This window comes from Botryllus schlosseri, chromosome 10 (genome assembly GCF_051294905.1).
Source record: "Botryllus schlosseri isolate E-star chromosome 10, Bs_hap1, whole genome shotgun sequence".
NCBI lineage: Eukaryota > Metazoa > Chordata > Ascidiacea > Stolidobranchia > Styelidae > Botryllus > Botryllus schlosseri.
Window position 1 is genome coordinate 5,646,499 of NC_137245.1, and position 23,888 is coordinate 5,670,386.

The following is a 23,888-nucleotide window of genomic DNA, read 5'->3' on the forward strand; positions in this document are numbered from 1 at the left end:
TTTGTGGATACAAGGATTTCTGCGGTTATTTAGAAAATGGTATTACTTGAAAAAAAGCGCGTATAAACCGGACAAATAGATGTAAAAAGCGCTTAAACCGAGGAGGGGGGACCGAAAGTGCGTATATCAACAAAGGAGGGCCCTAGGCGGCCGCCTATACCTCGCCTACTCCAAAAGCCACCACTGACCACCATCTAGCTCAGTGGTTTACAAACTCGACGCCGCTGAGACACCCTGCCTACGCCCCTGCAATTATGTACACTGTGTCATTTATAAGCATCTCTCTGAAACTACTAATTCAAAGTTTCTGAGCTGTCGCGACGGTTTCCTGGAGAATCATTATAGACAGATATCGCAAGCTGATCAATGAACAGATGTCAACTCAACCCTGTTCTACTCCAAAAGGAACCAATAAGTTCATTACTAACCTCTAAAAAAATTAATCATGTGGAAAAGCACTATTGTTTTTGACATCACAAAAGGAATGTTACTTACAAGCTACGTACAGTGTATATGAAGATTGCACAACATCGCACACCCAGCCAATGTTCAGATGCATGAACTTGAGTGTTTATTGTGATGTCTGTAGTCAATAGTCATTGGCATATTTTAATGCGAATCAGGAACACGTCAGTACACCCTATATGAGTGGTACACCCCAGGGTGTACGATGCACCCGGTTGAAGAGCCCTGGACTATAGCATCTAAACGACCTCAATCAACTTTAGGAACATACCGTTATCCCAGAATGGCGAGTACAATCATTATTACAATATAATAACTTATTTTAGGAAATGATGGCATTTTCGCTAGGGTGGGGGTCCCCATATTAAAATCCATATATGATACACTATATCGCACGCAGCGCGTAGACAAAATTTCAAGTAACATAAATCTGCTTGATAATAAGATTGTTTGGATTGATTTACGAAAATATTTTGAGCCTACTTTAAGACTTCAAAATTCCGGACATCTAAGCTTATATTATAATTTCCTCCCGGACGCAGTTTTTACAGTGATATTCAGGACATGTCCGGGAAATTCCGGACATATGGCAACCCTAGATTAGTGGTGCGTCATAAAACAAACAATTTTTTGCAATTGCGTCGCAAATACAGAAGTTAGGGAGCCACTGCACTTGAATTTCTTATTAGGTTTATTTGGAATATTCCCCACCAAAAAGCGTAACAATTACTTAGGATTTTCATCCAAATTTTTGTACCATCCACGGGTTGAAAAGCACTGGCGTAAGCCATAGTAGCTTACTTGTTGCATATCGGAACAGAATGTTAAGTATCTTCATCTAAATTTTGAATAACAATTTTCGGTTGGTTTGAGAGAATGAAATTTATTTTGCAGAAGTGCGGATGGCTTTTAAAAAGGTGGAAAAGCACTGCCCTAGAATAATGATAGAATTGATTGTTGTCAGTGTTTTGTTGATAGTCGTGAAAATGCCATCTCGCTTAATTCCTATTTTGGTAGAAGGTCGACGTTTACTTGTATATGTCAAAGTATGAGATTTGATACAGGATCGAGTCAACTTCCTGGCAAACGTGATTCTTCGTATTTCATAAACGATATCGATCAGCTGATTTCCTGGAAGTTACCGCGGACGCGGTACTACAGTATATCGGCACTGCATTGATGGCTGTTATGTGAGATTGTGGCGTTCGGTCGACTCATTCAATTCTATGCTGACGTTGTGGACAAATGAAATTGTGAGCGATATTGTATGATGCTGTGAAAATATTGTAGAATGCATGAATTTTTGTCATTTGCCTATATAGTCTTCTCGTAAACTTATTGGTCTTAATCAATGCATTTCATTTGCAATGTTGGGATGACTCGAGTCACTTTTTTCGCATGACTTGACGTGACTCGAGTCACTTTGCAAAAATGACTTGACTCCGCGTTTCAAAAATGTGGATCAAGTCGAGACTCGAACCAAAATTGACGAGTCAATTGCAAGTCAACAACTGATCGGTGTCGATAAAAATCGCTGTATCTTGCATTTGCTCGGATTGTTTTCGATACGCTGGCGTGACCTGTGAGAGCGTCCAATTTCATTCATTCAATGATTTTGCATTCTACGGAACCTTCAATGTTCTGTCGCAAAAAAATTGACCGCAAACGAAGTGATCGGAGCATACGGCGTACATTGCTACTAACTTGTGATATTATAACATTTAGCAAAATATCCATCTCAGTTCTATATTGACTGGTGATTTGTGCTTGGTGCTCACCTTGACCAAACTTCTTGTATGATTTAAATGGAATTGGCGCAGTTTAAATTGTATCCCATGGATATATTGTTGGATAATGCATCGCAACAATTCGTTTATTCTATTCTCAATTTGTGGCGTATGATTATATACGGAGCGTGTATATAGTTCTACGCATGCGTCAGCTATAAAATGCCCTTTTGCATGATGTCAACTCTTTATTCGTTCTTCGATTTAAAATAAATGGCGACTAAATCTCCATTTCAAACAGGTAGCAAATGCAATGACTTAATCCTGCCTCGTACTTCGAAAAGACAAATGAACTTTAATTGTGACTTAACTCGCGACTTGACTTGAATCGAGTCACCTTAAAAAAACGAGTGACTTGACTTGACTTGAGTCAAGATGTGCATTGACTCAAGATGACTTGTGACTCGAAGGCAGTGACTTGATCCCAACACAGTCATTTGTGCTTTATGATATACTCCATAGTCTGTTTTATTGTCATCGTTTCCTTGTTTGCTTCAAATATTGGAACTAATGCTTAATCGAATGGGCTCTCTTGTCAAACACGGTTCCGAGTATTTCATAAACGATACCAATGAGATGACTTCCTCTAAACAGTATTATCGCAGTATTGCGGTCTATCGTCGGTGCAAACGTATTGCAGATGATGCTTGTGTAGCAAACAAAGCTAATCGCGATAAGTTAGTGAACACACAACTAAGAAAGGCATTTGCGTTTTTGGCTTGGTTAAGGTTGGTCACATTATTATCTTGCACCCACACATTCATCCAACCAACAGTAACTATGTTATTAAGTTTGATAGGACATCGTTAAATTGCTTCTTGAAATGTCGCTCAAGAATTAGATTCTTTTGATGTGCGGATTCGTGATCTACCTCCGTTCGTCTGGTATGAAAAATTCATGTTATATCTTGAATACGCTGTAAATGTCTCTTTTCCAGCAAAATTTTGTGTGAGACGATATGTCAACGGTGAATGGATCTCAAAGGGAGATTGCGGGGTTGGTATGCAAGTAGTGTTATGTTCCTACTGAAATTTCTATCCTGTGTACGTTTCATGAAGGGTCCGAGGAAAATGTCGGTGATGCAGAATGGCCTTCAACTGAAAGCAGAAAATGAGAAGAAACGCGTTCCAGACAAGGAATGGACTGTGAGTGAAAATTATTATCTTTCAAATACATAGCTCATGCAATGTCCTTTTAAGATAAGCAAAATTTCTAGATGAGAACGGGGCATCAAATTCTGAATCATAGCCTTGAACGCGGTCAGAATAGAGTTCATGAGATATGGGAAACATTGATCGTTTGCTGAATTCCGTTGCAGGTTTTTCAGAGAAGAGTGAACGGAGACGTGGATTTTTACCGCAATTGTACCGATTACGAGAAAGGATTTGGTAATTGTGATGGAGATTTCTGGCTGGGTAGGATAGTTTTGAATTTCATCTAAGCCCTTCAAGGAATCTGTCGATCACAAATTGTTTTCATTATGGGCAATAAAGCTCATTCTGCAAGGAATGCAATTTTATATGTCACGAATTGAGATTTTAGATTTATGGTATTTCCACAAGGAAAGTAATTCGATCGTTTCGAAACCTACCCCTTCTCGTAACATTTTCTGCAGGACTCGAGAAATTGCATGAAAGGACAACGGAAGGAAGCATGGAATTAGAAATCAACATGATCACGAAAGATACAGGAGCTCTTCGTGTGGCTAAATACAGGTGAGCTTGATTTCGATGCTTCAGTTACCAGACAATTTAGGAAATTTGAAAAAGCGATTTGTGGAGTGAAACGAGTAATAAAACGAATACAAGTACCCACACCATAAGACGAATAGTACGCCTTACTAATAATATTTCCTAATTGAATCCCAATTTAACATTATTCACGCGAATATATGACGGAAGAATACGACGTAGAATGTATGAGCCGTGTCGTTTTCGTTACGCTAAATGCCTTTATCTCAATAAAAATGAGATCATAACAAATTGCATTTTCCAGCAATTTCAGCATCGGACCTGGATCCGACAACTACACTTTGCACGTATCAGGATTCTCCGGGAATGGAACCAGCGATTATCTCAGCCTCAACAACAATCGACAATTCTCAACGAAAGGAGCAGATCACGATGGTTGGAAAGATCATTGTGATTCTTACTACGAATCGGGCTGGTGGCATGAAAGTTGCGGCTACACCAATCTGAACGGAAACTTCAATGAAATATATCCAAAGGGAATTTGGTGGTATGAAGATTATCCGCCCGCCTACAGACTGATGCGCTTCACAGAGATGAAATTTCGCAGACGTTTGTGAAATGAAGGATAGACCTCAAAATACGCTACAAATTCAATGATAAAATATGTTATATAAGCAATGTACATGCGGTATGCCAGCCAGAATGTTGCGCACATACGAACTTGTAATCGGTTCAATAACAACGGTATCGCGTGTCACCACAATCGGCAATTATTAACGAAAGACGCAGATCAAGATTATTGGATATATAATTGTGCCTCAGGATGAGAATGAGGCAGCTATTATCTAAATTGCTGTCACCCAAATCTGACTGGAGACTTCAACAAAACAAACTACATGCAAATTTGGTGCTTTTCACCCTCCAGCGTTCTGCGCTTCTCGCATATGAAGTTTCGCCGACGATTATGGAAGGAAGGACGGACTTCAAAATGCATTGCATACAATATGTAAATATATATATGTATATGTGTATAATAGATCATATACCATAGAACAGTGCTCTTCAACCGGGGTGGTCGTACACCCTAGGGTGTACCAGAATTTGCAAAGGGTGTACCACTCGGATGGGGTGTACAGGGGTGTACCAGATCCGAATCAAAATGAGCCGATGGCTAGCTATCACAAAGGCAGGTTTATGGGTCAGTACAGGTTGACGCACATGTTAATGAGCAATATAGTGCGATGTTATCTCAAGTGTAATACTGTACGCCGCTTGATTGTGATGTCATAAGAAAATATTTCTCCTATTCATTTAGCCGTCGGCAATAAACCAATGGTTCCGTGTGGTGTTGGAAAGTTCAGCTAGTCATTTGTCTTTTGTTGATTTTTGAGAAAACCGCCGTGATAGCTCAGACTTCTTGAACGGTACTTCCTACCCGACGTTAATAAATACCACAATGCACATAAATGAAGTGACGTAACCAACCAGGGTCGAAACAGCTTCCACGTTGAAATCGAAACCCTTCTGTTTTAAAATGCCGATTTTATGTCCAATATTTCGCCATAGGCCTACATTTGTAATTTAGTATTTTGTTATTAGTGATGCAAATTAGTGACAATAGACTGCACATATCGGCATACGATCTGAGGTTGCTGACATCTCTTGCAGCCCATGTTTGTTGTTTGTTGTGGGGTGATTGTCGACTACTATGGTCATCTACACCAGGCCGATATTCTTCTTATTTTCCGTAACTGCCGACTTATAGCACGGCCCACCTCTAGGCTTTTGTAAGACACCGCTGACGCGGATGAAGTGGCGAGGAGGACCCTAGGTAAACCTTAGGTATCGGAATTCGGAAGTCGACCTCCGTCGGACTCGAACCCGCACCCATTGGTGTTGCAGCCGCGGATTATACCACTGCGCTATCTCGCCACCTAGCAGCAGACGTGCTACTATCGAATGTGTCTGGTGTGGGGCAGGCCTGATACGCAGTAGGCTGGTGCGCCTGCTATCATCGCTGATCTCAATTACCGCTTCTGCAGCAGTAGCTTTACCTACTCTCTCCCCAATACTGTTACATTTAGGTTGATTATCGTTCGTAATGCCATGCTGTTTTTGGGCTGACACTAAATAAATTCCAATTTGCGTGGCGGGCGGCCTAACTGGCTGCGAATAGACTCTGTGACCAGATACTATTTTATTCAAATCCAAATTTTTTGACGGCAATAACTCCGCTTCTGCTGGTTGGAATTGAATCAAATTTGAAGAAAATCGTTTTTATAGACAACCTGATACTTTCATGGGGTGAACAGAAAAATTTCAAATTTTTCGTTATTTATTTTAATAGATAAATAGAAACTTTCTTCCCCCGTAGCAACGCGGCTACTGGTTGGAATTGAACCAAATTTGGTATGTAGGCTTAAGTTAGATATCCTAACAATTTTATCAAGTAGCCAGTACGATTTGAGAAAAAAAGTCATTTTTGAAGACCCCTAATGAACAGGGGTGTACGAGTTTTGAGCGAACGTTAAAAGGGTGTACCACGTCGAAAAAGGTTGAAGAGCACTGCCATAGAATATTATTGTTGAAATCACTTCTACATTTGCTTATCCTTTCATTATATAGCAATCTTGTGGTTTTTATTTTCACGAAAATCGCATTAAAATCAGACTGACTGAGATAAAAGCGAGAGTTAAGCTCTGTGACTGGAATTCGTTACAAAATCGATAATTTGACTCGTGCTCTACAATACCTGACTTTCACGCCGCTTGATTTGTGAATAACTCATTAGTCGACTTGAATGGAATTGTCGCGGGTGAGCTGCTAAGCGTGTTACAAGAGCATATTTTCAATACGCTTAATTTCGTGTTCAGCAGTATCGGTGGTACCCAAGTAGAATGCGAAGTGACAAATTCCAAAAATGAATATTCTAAGACTGCTTTTGCCTTAAAAGTGATAACAGTCTCAATACCAATAAACATTAGTCAGAAAAGGAATTTAGGAAGTAGTCAAATAGCACATGTCTAGTCTACATGCACTCACTTTTTCGACCCCAGCCGCTGAGTTACTCTACAAATATTTTCAATTTTTCCCAGCAGTGGGAAGCAGCGTTTGGTTACCTTTGTATAAATTATACAATTTTACAAAACCTGACGATGTGTTTACTTTGTCACAGTACATGGTATAATTCGAAGGGCGAAGATGCATATTACGATTTTTTACTCTTTGTAACTGAGTTGCAATTTGCAAATAATTTCCAATGTTATCATTATCGTTACTATCAGCTCGCCGATCAACTATATTTAAGATGAAGTCAAATTCATGCCCGGTGTATTAGTAATTGCAAGAGACCAACCTCACGGTAGCGCGCAACCGATCGCAGATTTTCGTCTGAATCGGCGCCATTTCTGTGGAGCGACACGGGCAGTTGACCGGAAAGTTGATCTTAACTCACATAATTACTATGAGTGGCTAATTGTTTGCGATGTTACGCGTTCTACAGATATTCATGCATTGTGTCTTATATTCATATAGCATACATATTATTCTTATATTCATGAAATATCCATATACCATATTTTGAAATCGGGAAAGGAAAGGACACTTTTTCAAAATTTCCAAATTAGAATACCGGAGTAAAATGTTGAAAAAATGGTAATATTTTCCTACTTCGTGGTCAGCTGACTAAGAAAAGATCAACTTTCTCGCTCAGCGCCCAAAATACAGTTTTTCATTCACATTAACAGTTGATTGACTAAAACGAAAAGATCAATTTTCCGGCTCAGCTCCCGAAATAGCCGCCGCAGCGTTACTTCAGTGATGATTTTCTGTATCCCAGTCGAATTGTGCCCTATATTTAACCAAAATTCTCAAAAAAGAGGACAGAATCTAAAATGGAGGACATTTAGGCGTCCTCGGAGGACATTTTCAAAAACCTGAAAAAGGAAGACAAATCCTCCTAGAGGAGGACGTGAGTAGTTATATAGATCGGTCGCACGCGGCTATGGGGTTCTTATGGGCGGGGTGGCATGCTAACGAGAAACCGGGGGTGGCATGCTAACGTTTTCGTCTTATGGCGGGGGTGGCATGCTAACGTTTTCGTCTTATGGTGGGGGTGGCATGCTAACGTTTTCGTCTTATGGTGGGGGTGGCATGCTAACGTTTTCGTCTTATGGCGGGGGTGTCATGCTAACGTTTTCGTCTTATGGGTGCGGTCGCATGATAACGCGAAACTCGTGGTGACATGCTAACGTTTTCGTCTTATGGGTGCAGTCGCATGATAACGCGAAACTCGTGGTGACATGCTAATGTTTTTGGTATACGTGCGGCGACATGCTAACGACGATAAATGTGTCTGTCGTGTATTCTTACGGTATCTGTGGTGATTCACCATGTGTTCTTATGGGTGCGGTCGTGATTCGCACTTTCAGACATCTCTCGCGTGGTGTTGAATATGTACGAGTCACCAACAATAACCGCACAAACGGAAACGCGGTTTGTTGTGAGGATTAAGCAGTGCGACCTATATTTCGAATGACCTGCGTGCGGAATTGTTTCTCGTCCAGCCGCTACTATCGATGATTACACTATAGACCGGTCAGTGTGAAATAATTTGATCGTAAATTATAATATATGATGTAGTTTAGTCGTGTCAAATGACCGATCGTGTTCTCTTTCCTCGCTATTGATTGCCACCTGAATAATACTTTCGACTTATTCGCTGTTTCGCACCTATAGAATAGTCTGCTGTTCACCGTCGCAACTTCATCGCGATAGCACAATTTTCACACCTCGATCAGTAGAACAACACCGCACTAACCCAGTTGTCGAATCACATAGGTCATACATTTTACGCGAAATGAAATATTGTATTGCGGTATACAAATATGCAAACTATTCTTTCAATTCAACAAGTCTAGTTAACGAATCGATTTTCAAGCTACCGTCACAGTTTTTAACACGAGTGAGTTGATATCTCTTCCCAGGTACGAGCGAGGCTTTGTTCCATTGATCCAAAACCACCTCGCCAGTATCATCCTTCAATGTAAAACTGTATAATTTCAACTCCTTTCCGGCACCAGAATTGACCGTCTTCTCCTCTCGAGAAACACAAGTAGCAGCGATCGAGACGTATTCATCTTTATTTCCGTATACCGATTCACAGGTCAATAATGGGTATTCTTCGGTCGTATGTCTCGATTTTCCATGCAGAGTTACTGACGAAGCCCGTCCCAGTAATACAGCAGGTTTTCCAGTAAATTTGTCAATTTGGACCCAACCGGATTTGACCATGAGTTTTTTTCGTTTGGCGAATGCTTTCTCAATGACCCCGAACAAATCACGATTGAAACACGTGAAAGATATCTCTTCGTTATTGCCGTCGATGAATATACCTTTGAGATATTGGCTAACGCCACCTCTTTTGGGTGATGAGACGAATTTGACGCCGACGTGAAAATTTGAAGTTGCTCCGACTCGCATAGTGTTAATGATGCTGTTCGATGCCATATCGTTTGGTAAAGTGAGAGTCATCAGCAAACCCGCCGACATTTATAGAATTACGTGCGTGATATTGAGTGAGTTAACAGTCTTTGTATAATCCTGATGACCCGCGTGAATAGACTTGGATTGAAATAAAATTTACAGGAGTTCTGTAAGAAAGGATGTCGTTCACAAGTGACAAACGGCACGAATGAATTTTCTTCTTACCCAGTCACTTATCAATGTACTGTAGTGAGTATTCAAGACGTCTGTTGCTAAATCTCTGTACGCCGCTAGGGTACGTATGTCACTTTTCATCGCCGCAATGCTTATGACACTAAAAACCCCATTCCAGTCGATGCCGTATGATCGAATCGAGTTAACCAATGCGGTAAAATCACACTTTCGAACACGGCTCACGTTTTGTCCATGTACATAGAAATCTAGTACTCCGTGGATGAATTTTTCCGTCTCGCTCAATGTGGGGGTTGTCAAGTTATGATAATAGAGAAGGTAATTCTCAATAATCGCGCTAGTTGCCATAACGAGTATATGTAACTATCACCTGAAAAAGTAAACCATGAGAATGACACCACAATGTGTTAAAATGGTGAAATACACCACTCAGATTTCGAAAAAACAGATGTCGGTGGGTGCGTTTGACATGTGCGACACAATAAAATCGCCCGTTTCGCTAAACAGGAAATTCACTAAAGCGCAGTGGGCTGTGCGATTTTGAAAAAACAGATGTCCGTGGTGGCGTTTTGATCTGTGTGACACGCTAAACACGTCCGGTTCTGAAATTAGGAAACACGGTCCGTTCTGAGGATTACGCAGTGCGTGCGCGACCTATATTTCGAATGACCTGCACGCTGAATTATTTCCCGGCCAGCCGCATGCTACTATCGAAATAAATCTATAAATAGCCAACACCACGATCCGATTGTTATACTTTGCTGTCGCAGACATAAACGTTGGTTGGAGCAGTTAGATTGTACAATGGCCGAGGTTCAGATAGACAATATTGATACATTTGGTTATGAACCAAATGCATTCGAATCGCAATTTGAAGAGAATGCGGATATCTTTGACGTGATTAATCCTGGTGATCTGACGACGCCTGATTTAAGAGTTGAATCCGCAGAACGCGACCTTACGACAACGATCGAAATGCGGCCAAACCACGCAGATATAGCGCGCCAGGCGTCGCTGAAGTCGGTGAGTCGACGCAGACGGAATCGTGTTCGCGAGGAAGAAGACACACCACCAGAGACAGGCGACGAACGCCAAGAAGTTGTAAATCAGAACTGGCAAGCGATAAAATCGTATGTAGTGAAAAAGACCAGTCATGTGTATAATATTCGAGTTATCGATCGTGAGCTAACAGATGTTTACCGCGATATCCAAGCGATATTTTTCTCCGAGTCACACACCTTTAAAGTGAACTACGCACTGGCCTTCATTTTATATCACACTGAGACTCTGAGATTTCGTTATTTTCATGCGTCGGCGAATGTCGATAGTGTATTAGAAACACCAGCGCTAATTTCAACATTACCTGAATTCGATGAATTTGTTGAATCTATTCGCTTGGAAACCGCACTTGATTTGTTACAAAACTCTCGAGCAGATACAAAGTCACTGCCGGTCTGTCTGACTAATGTACAGTTTTATGTATATCCTACCGATGGTATGTTGATTGGTTGAGCTGATATCGAAATACCGCCAGGACTTGCACAATCAAGATGTGCCACACCATTTATACGGTTAAAAAAAAAAAACTACGACGCCGATGTGTCTTTTCATGATCTCAATCATTTTCATAGCGATCAAAGAAAATAATCCTGTCATTGAATTTTATTGAGATTTACTTGTATATAATGTGTGTGGTGTTATTGGGGTTTATTTGTACATTATCTTTGTTCAATATGAATTTTTTTGTATTGTTTGTTAATGTATCATTTGTTTCAGGTGGATAGCATTATTTCATATCTCAAGTCGGTTATGTAATTAGATTTAAATAGTTTACATATAGAGATTACATCGACGCAGGGATCAAGGGTTTAATGAGTAAGTTATTCGGTACGAGTACTTTGATTTATGAACATAATTTAATATTTGTTTATACTACAGACAAAACAATCATCGAAATTTGAGCAAAGAATTGGATTGGTGAGTTATTACTATTCAGAACTAGTGAGTGTGATGTAACGATTTTTGTTGTTGAACAGGCAGAGTAAACTCAAGGATTAATAACAACACGCAAGTCTACCGGTAAGTTATCCGCTATAACACAACGTTAGCGAGCGTAGTTTAATACGTCGCTGATTTTATTAAGCATAAAGAGTCAAGGAAGACACCGACAAAGAAAATAGATTGTAAGTAAGACTAGTTTAATGTTCCCCAAGTTCTGAATTTGACTGTGTGTTATCGCTTCTACAGATGAGTCGACGACGGGGAAATCACGAGGACGAGAATGAGCCACCAGAGATTGACAACCAACACCAACAAATTACATCTCAGAACTGGCAAGCGGTGAAATCGTATGTAGTGAACAGTAGCCGTGTGTATAATATTCGAGTCATCGATCGTAAGCGATCGGATGTTTTCCAAGATACCCAATCGATATGTCTGATCAACCCGCAGTTTTATGTATATCCTACCGACGGTGTGTTGATTGGTTGTGTCGGTATTAAAATACCCCCAGGACTCGCACAATCAAGATGTATCTCGACATTTACGCGTCGAAAAAATAACACGAAGTACAACGATAATCTCTGTGCTTTTCGCTGTATCGCGCACTCACTAGGAAAAGATACCAAAGATTTGGCTCAACAATTTACTTCGGTATATGGCGTCAGTGTAGAATCTGGTGTGACACTTGACATGTTACATGATATCGAGGTCTTGTTTAATGTGGCCATATTCGTGTACACCAAGACCGAGGGTAAAGCTGTCGCACTACGTCGTAGTACCTTTGAAGCGAAACCTGTGTATTTACATTTAGAACATGCACACTTCTGTCTCATTACTGATATGAGGCGATATATACAGACCTATAAATGTGATGTTTGCCAACGATTATTTGATGAACAATATGATTTGACCAGACACAAATGTGTAACGGGTCCTGTTGAAGTGTTCCCCGGCTGGGTTTATAGCCCTCCTCTGAACATCTTTGAAAAACTTGATCTAGAAGGGGTGTTCGTTCCTCACGAACTTCGTTATTTCAAATACCGTATCGCGTTCAGTATAGAGAGCTTGTACGATACCTCAAAAACTTTGCGAGAGCACCAGAACATCCCCATCTCTGTTAGCATATCGTCTAATGTGGAAGGTTACTCGGAGTCGCATGTGATTGCCTCGAGCGGTGACACAAACGATTTGTGCGCACAAATGATTGATCATTTTCATGATATTCAAAGCGAATCATTCAGACTGTCACTCACAGAATATCAACCCTACTTGGAGATGCTCAAATCAAAAATTACCGAAATGAAAGCGCTTGATCCTTCAAAACACCCAATACCCCTTGAGCGTTTACAGGAGGAGTTTATGTGTTATTTACGTCAAATTCCTGTTTTGTCGTTCAATGGTGATCGGTATGACTTGAACTGGCTCAAAGCGTATTTGTTTGGTTTTCTCGTTGACGACAATCTCAGTGTATGGAAACGCGGTAACAAATTTCTCTCAATGACGACCAACAGACTCAAATTCTTGGATATTGTGAATTACTTGGCACCCGGGTTCTCGTATGATTCATATTTGGAAGCCTTCAAATGTAGCACCACTAAAGCTCACTTCCCGCACCAGTTTCTGACTAGTTTGGAAAAGTTGGATAACTCGAGGCTTCCTAACCACGACGAGTTTTATAACCCACTAAAAGGTTACAATATATCAACATCGGAATATGAAAACTGTTTGAAGGTTTGGAACGACAACAAAATGACCTCTCTGCGTGATTATCTCGGATGGTGCAACGCGAACGATACTCGCTACCTCATAGAGGCTTTAGAAAAACAATTCCAATCTTTCAAAAGTCAATTCAATGTTGATATATTCAAGGATGCGGTCTGTCTGCTCGGGGTTGTATCGAGACATCTTTTTAATAGCATCCCACGTGATTTCACCTTGTTCAATGATAAACACCGGGATCTGTTTTCGCTATTCAGAGACAATTTAGTGGGTGGACCATCGATCATTTTCCATCGATACCCAAAACCAGGTGTAACTCGAATAAAAGAACATTTCTATAAGGGAAATGCACAGATTGCGCGACATATAACAAGTTTGACCAGCGACTCACTCTATCTGTATGCTTTAAGTCGACCAAGTCCAACCGGATTTGCGGTACGTTGGCAACCAACCGACGCCGAGTGTACTAAATTCAAACCTGTCAAGACCGCGCCGAAATGCTCAGAGACTGTAACCCAGTGGATGAATTGGTATTCTCATATTCATAAGGTGCATGTTCACCACGCTTTTAACGGGTCTGAAATTCACGTGGGGATACGCAATTATCGACCTGATGGGTTTTATCGTAATTCGGGCGGACAAGGGATAATCTTATTGTTCCTTAGATGCGATTTTCACGCCCACGATTGCAGATTCGGATGTGACGACCCAGTACGTCGAGAGCGAGCTAAACGCATTCATGATTATTACGAAAGTCTAAATTATCGAGTTGTATGTAAATGGGAATGCGAGTGGAATATCGAGAAGAGAAATCCTCATATTGTGCGATATCTCGATGGCATTCAACCGCAACTGACTCGTGCCAAGTCTGTCACCCCACAGAAATTGATGGAGATGGTGATGAATGGTACTTTCTTTGGTTGTTTGTTGGTTGATATTTGTACTCGACCACGGTCGAAAAAGCGATTCGCTCAACTCCGCCCGATATTCAAAAATACCACGGTGTCTCGCGATACCGTGAAAAGTGACATGAATCAGCTTGCTGTAGATCGGAAATCACCCAGTAAACCCACTGACATGTTGGTTGCGTCGTACTGCGGTAAGAAAATCTTGCTAACCTCCGACTTGATCAAATGGTATGTAGATCACGGGTTGGTGGTATCAAAAATTCATGAGGCTGTCGAATTCACAAAAAAGACATGTTTTGACAACTTTGCGAAAAATGTCTCAGACTGTCGACGCGCTGGGGATCGCGAGCCTAACATGGATATAATTGAGCTAACGCAAAAACTCGCTGCGAATTCTTGTTATGATTGCGAGTTAATGAATCCGCGTAAACTCAAACAAACCACGTTCTGTGATAAAAGTGAATTGGACGCAAATGTGGAGGATCGCTTTTTCATCAAGTGTGAACAATTAAACACAGATCTATTTGAAATAACGAAGCATCCTCAAAAGATCGAGCAAGATAACTGCATTCAAGTATCGTTCTGGTTGTATAATAATGTCAAATTACGGATGTTGTCGTTTTTTTATGATTGTTTATGCAAATATTTTCGAGCCGACTGCTTCATGCTACTTTCGATGGATATCAACTCGTTTTTCATCGCGCATTCAGCACCGCTCGATGATATTCTCATTTCCGAGAAAAGGAACGAATTTTACTGTGATTACGAGAATTGGTTTCCGCGTTATTTTTGTGATGAGCATCGAAACGAATTCTTGACTGATCCGATTTCTTTTGACCGCTCGAGACAATGCTGTAAAGATGCGTATGCTCATTATCTTCATCAACCTGGTTTGATGGAAGTGAGATACGACGCCGATGCATCTTTCCACGCTCTCAATCGCTTTCACAGTGACCCAAGATAAAATAAATCACGGCGTTGAATGTTATTGTGGTGTACTTGTATATATTTTGTGTGACTTTAATTTATTTGTATATACTGTATGTTTGATGTGATTTATTTGTATTGTGTGTTCATGTATCATTTGTTTTCCAGATGGATAACACTATTACCTATCTAAAGTCTGTCATGTCGTTAGATTTTAATGGTTTACATGTAGAGATGATTACCTTGGAGCGGGAATTACCACAGTTCACGATTCTTGGTTCTACCAAACAACCCCCAATGTCGATGATACCCGATTGATGAAAAGCAGACCACCAAAACTTGTGATCGTGGTAAGGTCTATAGTTTGGTATAGTAACACTGTTAGATTTTAAAGCGCTATGAACGTATTATGAATCCTCTTATGTGATTTATTATTTTACAGATTGGGATCAGCTGCTTGACGACCTGAAGCATTCGTAACGCTACAACTTCCACTGACGATGAGAAACAGATGAAGATTTCATAACCCGGCGAAAATTGCTAAATCGAACTTTACTGGGTTTATATATTCCGCTAGAACAAGATGACTACAACAGTGGATATTCCCAACCTTGTTGATATATAAACACATGCACTTTATCGAGTTTCAATAAACAACAAACGATGGAATTGATCCACCCATTCGCGTGTATTGTGAGTGGTCCTTCAAGAAGTGGGAAGACTACTTTCGTTGCCAAGCTGATTAGACATGCGACATCAATGATTAAACCTAGTGTGTCCAGGGTCGTATATTGTTACAATAATTATCAGGAGGTTTTCAAGACGATGCATAACGTAGAATTCCACGCTGGTCTAGATATTTTAGAAGAGTTGAAGGTTTGCTCTGAAGACACCTTGATTATAGTGGATGATTTCATGACTGAGACAGCGAAAATTGCAGACTACTTTACAAGATTTTCTCATCATTCAGCCAAGTCAATTTGCTATATCACACAGAACCTGTATCACAAGGGTAAAGGAGCACGTGACTTGAGTCTCTCGAGCTCGTATATGGTGATTTTCAAGAATCCGCGCGACCAACAGCAGATCAGTTTTCTTGGTCGACAAATGTATCCAAACTCTAGATTTTTAACAGAGGCTTATCGTGACGCTGCTAGACAACCTCATAGTTATTTATTCCTCGATCTCACGCAAGAAGCACCTGAAAATCGACGCGTTATGACCAATATATTCCCTGGTGAAACCATGGTGGTTTATAGCCCGATGGTATAAATAGCCAGACGCAGAGCCGACTTTAAACTCAAAATGACCAAGGTACCAGCTCGGACACGGCGGCATATTCCCACACTAGAGTTCCTACATAAAAGTAAACCCGAGATACGCAAGCAAATTATATCGGGGGCCAGCAAAGAATTGATCGAGTGTATATGCGATTGTACAAAGAACATTTTAAACGGCAACATCCCTCTTTCAAAGTATAAAAGAAAGCGACTATCAGCTCATAAATGTAGTTTACGTCGACTTGTCAGGAAAGACATCCCTATTCGACATAAAAAACGTATGGTCAACCAGAATGGGGGTATGTTTATGACTCTATTATCAAGCATCCTACCCGTCGTCACTGGTTTACTCGGTAATCTTTTCAAAAAATGACTTCTTTTAAAAAAATCTTCATAAATCCGAGTCCGATCAACGGAGCTGACGTTCAGAAATTGAATTTGGATATCGACAAATGTATGAGCGACATATTACAGATGAACATACCCCAAGAACGAAAATTAGCCTTATATAACGACGCACTAAATCGTTATCAAACAAAACACGACACACTGAATCAACCGATGAAAATCGATATATCAGAACAAAGGAATCTATTTTCGGCTAGTGAGTTGGATGCACTGCGACGCCTGATCAAGGGTGAACTATCAAGGATTCCTATACCATCGCCGAGTCGCCAACGAAGCAAAGTAAAGACTCAGCATGCCCCGACGAAAAGCGGTCGTACACCCAAGACCCCGAGACGATACGGATGGGAGCCATACTAAGTATTTCACACCAGGGCTCCCTGGTAGTTACCGCGGTGCATACGTATTCTCTAGAGGGCGGAATAGAGCCAAAGTCAAGGAGTTTCTTTCGAGCAAGGACGCGTACACAAAACATTTTCCATATCGAAAGAAATTTAAGAGACCTAGAGTGATTACGTCCGGTCTTGGTGTTCAGTATCAAACCGATCTCATGCATATGCAAAACCTTTCAAAAGAAAACGATAATTTTAAATATGTGTTGGTGACGATCGATTGTTTCAGCCGATTTTTATATCTGTATCCGCTCAAGAACAAAACCGCGCAAGGTATTATTCGTGGATTCAAGGAAATATTTAAGGATCGTATACCTCATGTTATTCAAAGTGATCAGGGTTCTGAGTTTACTAACCGTGCGTTTCAGACTTTCTTGAAAGATAACAATGTGCGACATTTTCATACAAATAGTGAACTGAAAGCATCGATATGTGAGCGTGTTATTCGTACTGTTAAGCAAGTGTTATACCGTTATTTCACGCATAATAAGACTTTGAATTATGTCGATGTCCTGTCCGAGATATGTCGAGGGTATAACACTACTTTTCACGTGGCTATAGGGTGTCCTCCAGCGGATGTTGATTATTCAAATCAAGAACAAATTTTCCATAGGTTATACGGCGACATGACCCCTAAAAAACCCAAACTAACTATCGGCACACCCGTCAGGATTTCGAAATCACGTGGTAATTTTGTAAAATGTGCCTTGGCGAGTTGGAAGAAATCTTTTTCGTATCTCAATGTCGTAAAGGTGACCCTCCTACTTATCAGTTGAAAGACTACCACGGCGAAGTTATAGACGGTAGATTCCAACGTGAAGAATTACAACCAATAACTAAAAATAATAATATTTACAATATCGAGAAAATCCTGTCTACTCGCAAGAAAGGACAGAAAACGCAATATTTTGTAAAATGGTTGGGTTACCCGTCTAAATTTAATTCCTGGGTATCGGATTTGTATAAATAGACGCTGAAAATGTTGTTCAACCAAACTATGGATTCTGATCCCGTCTCATCTCGCATGGGTCAAGTCTCGAACAGTCTGAAAAACCAGATTGTGTTTATTGTACAGATTTGTATGTTAGTGTGTGTAATCGTGTTTTCATTATATCAAATTTCTGTCGGGGTGGATCGTGAGATATATTTAACGCTACTGTCTTCTTCACTTGGGTATTTATTACCGAATCCATCACCTCGCCGTATATGTTGAAAGAAACAATAAAATGTTGTTGACTCTACCTTCGAATGCGAGTTTGGATAAATTTCCGAATACTAGCACAGATTTTCAAACGGAACTTTACAAAGAATTAGAAATGAATCGCCATGAGCTAGGATTATGTGAGCTGACCTTCCCCCATGATTTCCAACCGCGAATTGAAGTGACAGCGAAAAGTATCGGTTTTGGGTTTGTCGATGCGAATGGATACACCGATCGGTATTATATTCCCGAAGGTTCGTATTACAGCATCGGTGAAATGTTAGAATCGTACGAGAAATATTACATGGGGGACATTTTCATTTTACAAGGATTCGGTGACTTTAGAATCACATTCAGAAGATTAGTCACGAGTAAAAAAAGACACAAGCGGGGTGTACCCATAAATACCGATACCGCAGACTCTAGCGTCAAACACATACCCCGTACCACGCATGATTCACCCGAGCCTTACGGACTGATACCGCTTGGTTCTGTGTTGGACACAATAACATTTAGACGCGTTGTATCTCGTCGCCGTGGAGTGGTAGAATTTATCTTTACACCCGCGATAAAGTTGGAACGGATTGATAAGGTTTATGTGTATTGCGATCTGATACAACCAAGACCACACGGTGACAAGCTGCAACAACTTTTACGGGTGGTTACTGTAACCGCTAAACCGAATGAAAACCAAATCAACATATTCCCAAAACCATACTTCTTTGCTTTAGCGAGAAACAATTTTAGAACGATACGAATTTATCTACGTGATGCAGCTGGCAACCCTATTAAATTTCGAAAAGCACCAGTGACAGTAACCCTACGCTTCCGTCGTAGAGCTGTTGATTCGATATGAGTTACATCACGTTGTCTGGCACCCAAGGTGAATTCTCAGTGGTGTTACCGAATGAAATTATTTGTAATGAACTCGCGTTGATGGATATGAGTTTTGTCAGTGAATCTCTTGATCGAATTATAATCAATCGTGATCAAGCACTCTGGGAGCTACATAATGAGAAAGATCGAATAGTAGAAGCGTACCTAACACCACTTGGGAATTATGCAAACAACCTCGAGTTGACGCGAAGAATATTATCTGACAGTTTCAAACACTGTTTCACCGAAAGAATCAACGATGAACTTTTCCGAATTCGTTACTCGAAACGTATCACACTCCACCCCACGGATATATTCACGAATTATTTCAGTGTAGTTGATCAAGTGTCGACACCAGTATGTAATGTCACGTCGATCAAACCTAAACCAACTCAACCCCACCTCAGATATCTTTTTGTGTATATCAATGTACTACGACATCATCCGGTGGGTGATTACATGAGTCAATTGCTTCGTGTGATCCAAGTAAATAACGAGACGTGTATGAGACAAGAAGTTGTATATGAAAAACCGTTTTATTTCCCAGTATCGATTAACCACATCCGCGATATAAAAATCACCATCCGGGATCAATACGGTCAGTTAGTACATGATATAGAGACCACATTGACACTCCACGCACGATGAAAATAGTGACGTTAACCACCTCTATGCTTGGTGTTGATTTTGAACACAGACTACTCACCATCAACAACATCCCGACGAGATATTGCGAATTAGCCCTCATGGAGATCGATTTCACTTTAACCGAACCGGCGATTGGTCAATATTTGTTTGTGTATTGTGATATTATTCACCCTCACTTACTTGGAGATGTGTTAGCGCGTTTATTACGAGTTATACCGCTGACACCTGGTGATGTCACGCATAATTGGGTAGCGACAAATCCGTATTATTTCCCTGTTTCAAAAGATGTTGTAGATTCTGTATGTCTTTACCTCAGGGATGAGTTTGGGGAACCTATAAATATAATAAGTCGTTCATTGCAAGCTACATTTAACATTAGGAAGCGAATATGAAAGTTGTTTTCACGTGTGATCATCATTCTGTCCATCGTCATTATAACCAGACAGGTGATGGTTATGGATATTTTAGTGGTGGAGTTCAAGCCGGTTCCGGTATTGGGAGTTTGTTTAAATCACTCGGTCGTTTAGTGACACCTATTGCGAAATACGCCGGCGGTCAATTGTTACGGACTGGAGGTGAAATAGCGAGAGATCTATTACGGGGTAACTCGATCAAGTCTAGTGTTGTCAAGAGAAGTAAACAAGCTGGCGGTCGAGTGATTGATAAAATTTTAACCCCAAAAGCTATAAAAAGGAAAAAAACAAAGTCAAAGAACACTTCATCCAAACGTCGTCGTAAACAACAGGATATATTCGACTAAGAACTATGTTGATGCACGCGGGTTCCAGAGAATGTCATAACTCGGGATTAAACATATTTAGTATACCCCACACACAAACCAGTATTGAGGAATCGCAATATGTCGTCGTCAAACCCCATAGTTTAGGTAATGTCATGGAAGTACAATTACCAAGGACGGATCGATATATGGATCTACAAAACACGTTCTTGAGATTACGTTTGAAGCTCACTAAACGCGATGGAACTGATTTAGCAAACGATACACAAGTGGGCCTGGTCAATAACATGTTGGATTCTCTTTTCAAACAAATCGATGTAACTATTTCAAATGAGGTTATCACAAATTCGGATAATTGTCATGCGTACAAAGCTTATATCTCTCGGTTGTTGAATGATACTCACGAGGCCTCGGAGAGTTTTGTGCAAGGACAAGGTTTTTATAAAGATGTCGCTGGATCTATGGATGTTCTTGGTGCAGCGAATACTGGATATGTTAAACGAAAAGACCTTACAAAAAACAGCACTCCGTTAGAGTTGATCGGAAAAATTCGAATGGGTCTTTTTGAACAGTCTAGATGTATGTTGGATAATGTCGACATGAAATTAAAATTTACACGTAACGAAGATAATTTCTGTCTGCTCGGTGATGCGGAAGATGTACAAATTGTTTTACTCGAAATGGAGGTGTATGTCAAACAGATGAAGATCGCTGAAAGTGTAAGCTTGGCACACAAGTCTGTATTACAGAAGAATACTGCAAAGTATCCCTGGATACGCTTACAAATGTCGACTCATACATTCGCGGCGGGCTTGTCGAAAATTGATAGAGAGTTAGTTAGCGGCACCATGCCAAAGAAGATCGTAATTGGTTTAGTTGAGACCACGACATTTAACGGTGTTCGGACCAAAAACCCATTCAACTTTAAACACTTTGATGTTCAAAATCTTTCGTTAAGTGTGGATGGGCGTCAAATTAACGGACGCGAATTTCATTTCGATTTTGATAAACATGGCGGACTCGAAGGATATATGGCACTATTCTCTCAGACAGGTCGCTGGGAATCCGAGGCACCTTTAAATATTTCACGCAAAGATTATGTCAATGGATACACTCTTTTTGTGTTTGATTTGACGCCCGATAATAGTTTGGGATGTTATCAACTTCATAAGACAGGAACTGTGCATCTGGTTTTGACTACATCGAAGCCGTTACCAACCTCCGTAACCTTGTTATGTTTGAAGGAGTTTCAACATCTTCTACAACTGAATCAAAAAAGACAAGTCGTCGAAATATGAATACGTCTGAGATCAATGATATTCTCTATAACCATCCTGACACACGAAGTCTATATCTAGGAACTTATCCAGTAGACCAGTTACCGAAGAAACCAATTAGCGGAAAATTCGCTATCGTCATTAATTACGATGAGTCGAGTTTGCCTGGGTCTCACTGGGTGTCTATATACCGAGATGACGATACTCATTTTCATGATTCGCTAGGTTTCGGACCACTAAAACCTCGGATATTCCAATTCCTGGAGTCGGATGAATTTTCTGTGACTGGGAAACAGCTACAGAGTAAAACTTCGGATGTGTGTGGAGATCATGCTATCGCATTCTTGATAAAAAGAGCTCAAGGGTTTTCAACCGAGGAATACTTGGATAATTTTGGTGATGATAAAAAAGTGAATGATACGATTGTACGTGCTTTTGTGAAGAGTTTGATTTCAGAGTAATAAACGAATGTGTAAATGTGTATACTTGTGATTCTTGTTGCGACTGTGAACAGCAGACTATTCTATAGGCGCGAAACAGCGAATAAGTCGAAAGTATTATTCAGGTGGCAATCAATAGCGAGGAAAGAGAACACGATCGGTCATTTGACACGACTAAACTACATCATATATTATAATTTACGATCAAATTATTTCACACTGACCGGTCTATAGTGTAATCATCGATAGTAGCGGCTGGACGAGAAACAATTCCGCACGCAGGTCATTCGAAATATAGGTCGCACTGCTTAATCCTCACAACAAACCGCGTTTCCGTTTGTGCGGTTATTGTTGGTGACTCGTACATATTCAACACCACGCGAGAGATGTCTGAAAGTGCGAATCACGACCGCACCCATAAGAACACATGGTGAATCACCACAGATACCGTAAGAATACACGACAGACACATTTATCGTCGTTAGCATGTCGCCGCACGTATACCAAAAACATTAGCATGTCACCACGAGTTTCGCGTTATCATGCGACTGCACCCATAAGACGAAAACGTTAGCATGTCACCCCCGCCATAAGACGAAAACGTTAGCATGCCACCCCCACCATAAGACGAAAACGTTAGCATGCCACCCCCGCCATAAGACGAAAACGTTAGCATGCCACCCCCGGTTTCTCGTTAGCATGCCACCCCGCCCATAAGAACCCCATAGCCGCGTGCGACCGATCTATATAACTACTGACGTGTGGTAACCCTAATATAGTATAATAAACGTGTTTCATTTTCTGCTTTCTTGTCTGTCTTGGACCCGCGAGATTCCATGAGAATATGGTATCGCGTAGTTCATTAAATTTCTGATATCATCCAACGAGGTATTAAGTTCAGGAGGCATTTATTTCATTGTAATTTCATTGGACGTTCCATCGATTTTGCGTGACATCCTTGCGCAGGGGATGCACAGGCACTGGAATTTTATTGCGATATTGCTCAGCTTCTAGTAGACAAAGGCGAGACAATGAAGTAAACAGGGTTCCGTTGACATGTAATAAATATTAGGCACATCCAAATTTTGAGTAGCATTCGGGAAACTGATAAATAAAGAGGTTATCACCGTTATCGAGGCCGTGAAATGAGCGTATACTCAATGGTGGGGATAAAAGACATCGCTCACATTTGATTGATTTTGGTCGATTTGCTTTTGTAAATCGTCTGCAGCAGTGATTTCACGCAAAACCCGGTATTGGACTCTGGTATCTGGAACGATCAGTGAGTGGTAACCTTAAAACTTTTGTTAAATGACATCATTGAGATACATTTTCGAAATCTTCCCACCCATCTTGGTACGTAACAGCATAAAAGTAAAGAAGTAACATCGTCAAGTTCTTTCCATTTGCAAGTAGAAGTAGAAGTATAAATAGGAGTTGAAGAACGAAAATAGTG

General features: G+C 40.6%; 2 protein-coding genes and 2 long non-coding RNA genes across 4 annotated transcripts in view; 2 read left to right on the forward strand and 2 right to left on the reverse strand.

Moving 5' to 3' along the window:
* The window catches only part of LOC145449027 (uncharacterized), a 374,781-nt gene that overhangs the window by 33,443 nt on the left and 317,450 nt on the right, over window positions 1-23,888 (forward strand). The gene's annotated exons all lie outside the window — the stretch shown is intronic.
* Window positions 8,725-10,184, reverse strand: LOC145448386 (uncharacterized). Its single transcript, XM_080326770.1, has 2 exons — window positions 9,653-10,184; window positions 8,725-9,594 (listed from the first exon to the last, which is right to left on the reverse strand). The coding sequence occupies exon 2, from the start codon at window positions 9,491-9,493 to the stop codon at window positions 8,837-8,839; it is 657 nt and encodes a 218-aa protein (XP_080182896.1). The 5' UTR covers window positions 9,494-9,594; window positions 9,653-10,184; the 3' UTR covers window positions 8,725-8,836.
* The window catches only part of LOC145448387 (uncharacterized), a 74,676-nt gene continuing 60,969 nt past the window's right edge, over window positions 10,182-23,888 (reverse strand). Inside the window, exon 3 of the long non-coding RNA XR_013917892.1 lies at window positions 10,182-10,193. This is a non-coding gene — a long non-coding RNA (uncharacterized LOC145448387). The remainder of the gene's footprint in view (window positions 10,194-23,888) is intronic.
* Window positions 10,424-15,855, forward strand: LOC145448709 (uncharacterized). Its single transcript, XM_080327174.1, has 4 exons — window positions 10,424-10,642; window positions 11,867-11,967; window positions 12,535-15,524; window positions 15,617-15,855. The coding sequence occupies exons 1-3, from the start codon at window positions 10,424-10,426 to the stop codon at window positions 15,209-15,211; spliced, it is 2,997 nt and encodes a 998-aa protein (XP_080183300.1). The 3' UTR covers window positions 15,212-15,524; window positions 15,617-15,855.

Bases quoted from the DNA above. Each gene is read 5' to 3' on its own strand.
- LOC145448386 (XM_080326770.1), bottom strand. From the start codon at position 9,493: ATGTCGGCGGGTTTGCTGATGACTCTCACTTTACCAAACGATATGGCA.
- LOC145448709 (XM_080327174.1), top strand. From the start codon at position 10,424: ATGGCCGAGGTTCAGATAGACAATATTGATACATTTGGTTATGAACCA. The intron at 10,643-11,866 runs GTGAGTCGACGC...TCGCTTCTACAG, and splicing joins GCCAGGCGTCGCTGAAGTCG to ATGAGTCGACGACGGGGAAA. The intron at 11,968-12,534 runs GTATGTAGTGAA...TGATTTGACCAG, and splicing joins AACTGGCAAGCGGTGAAATC to ACACAAATGTGTAACGGGTC.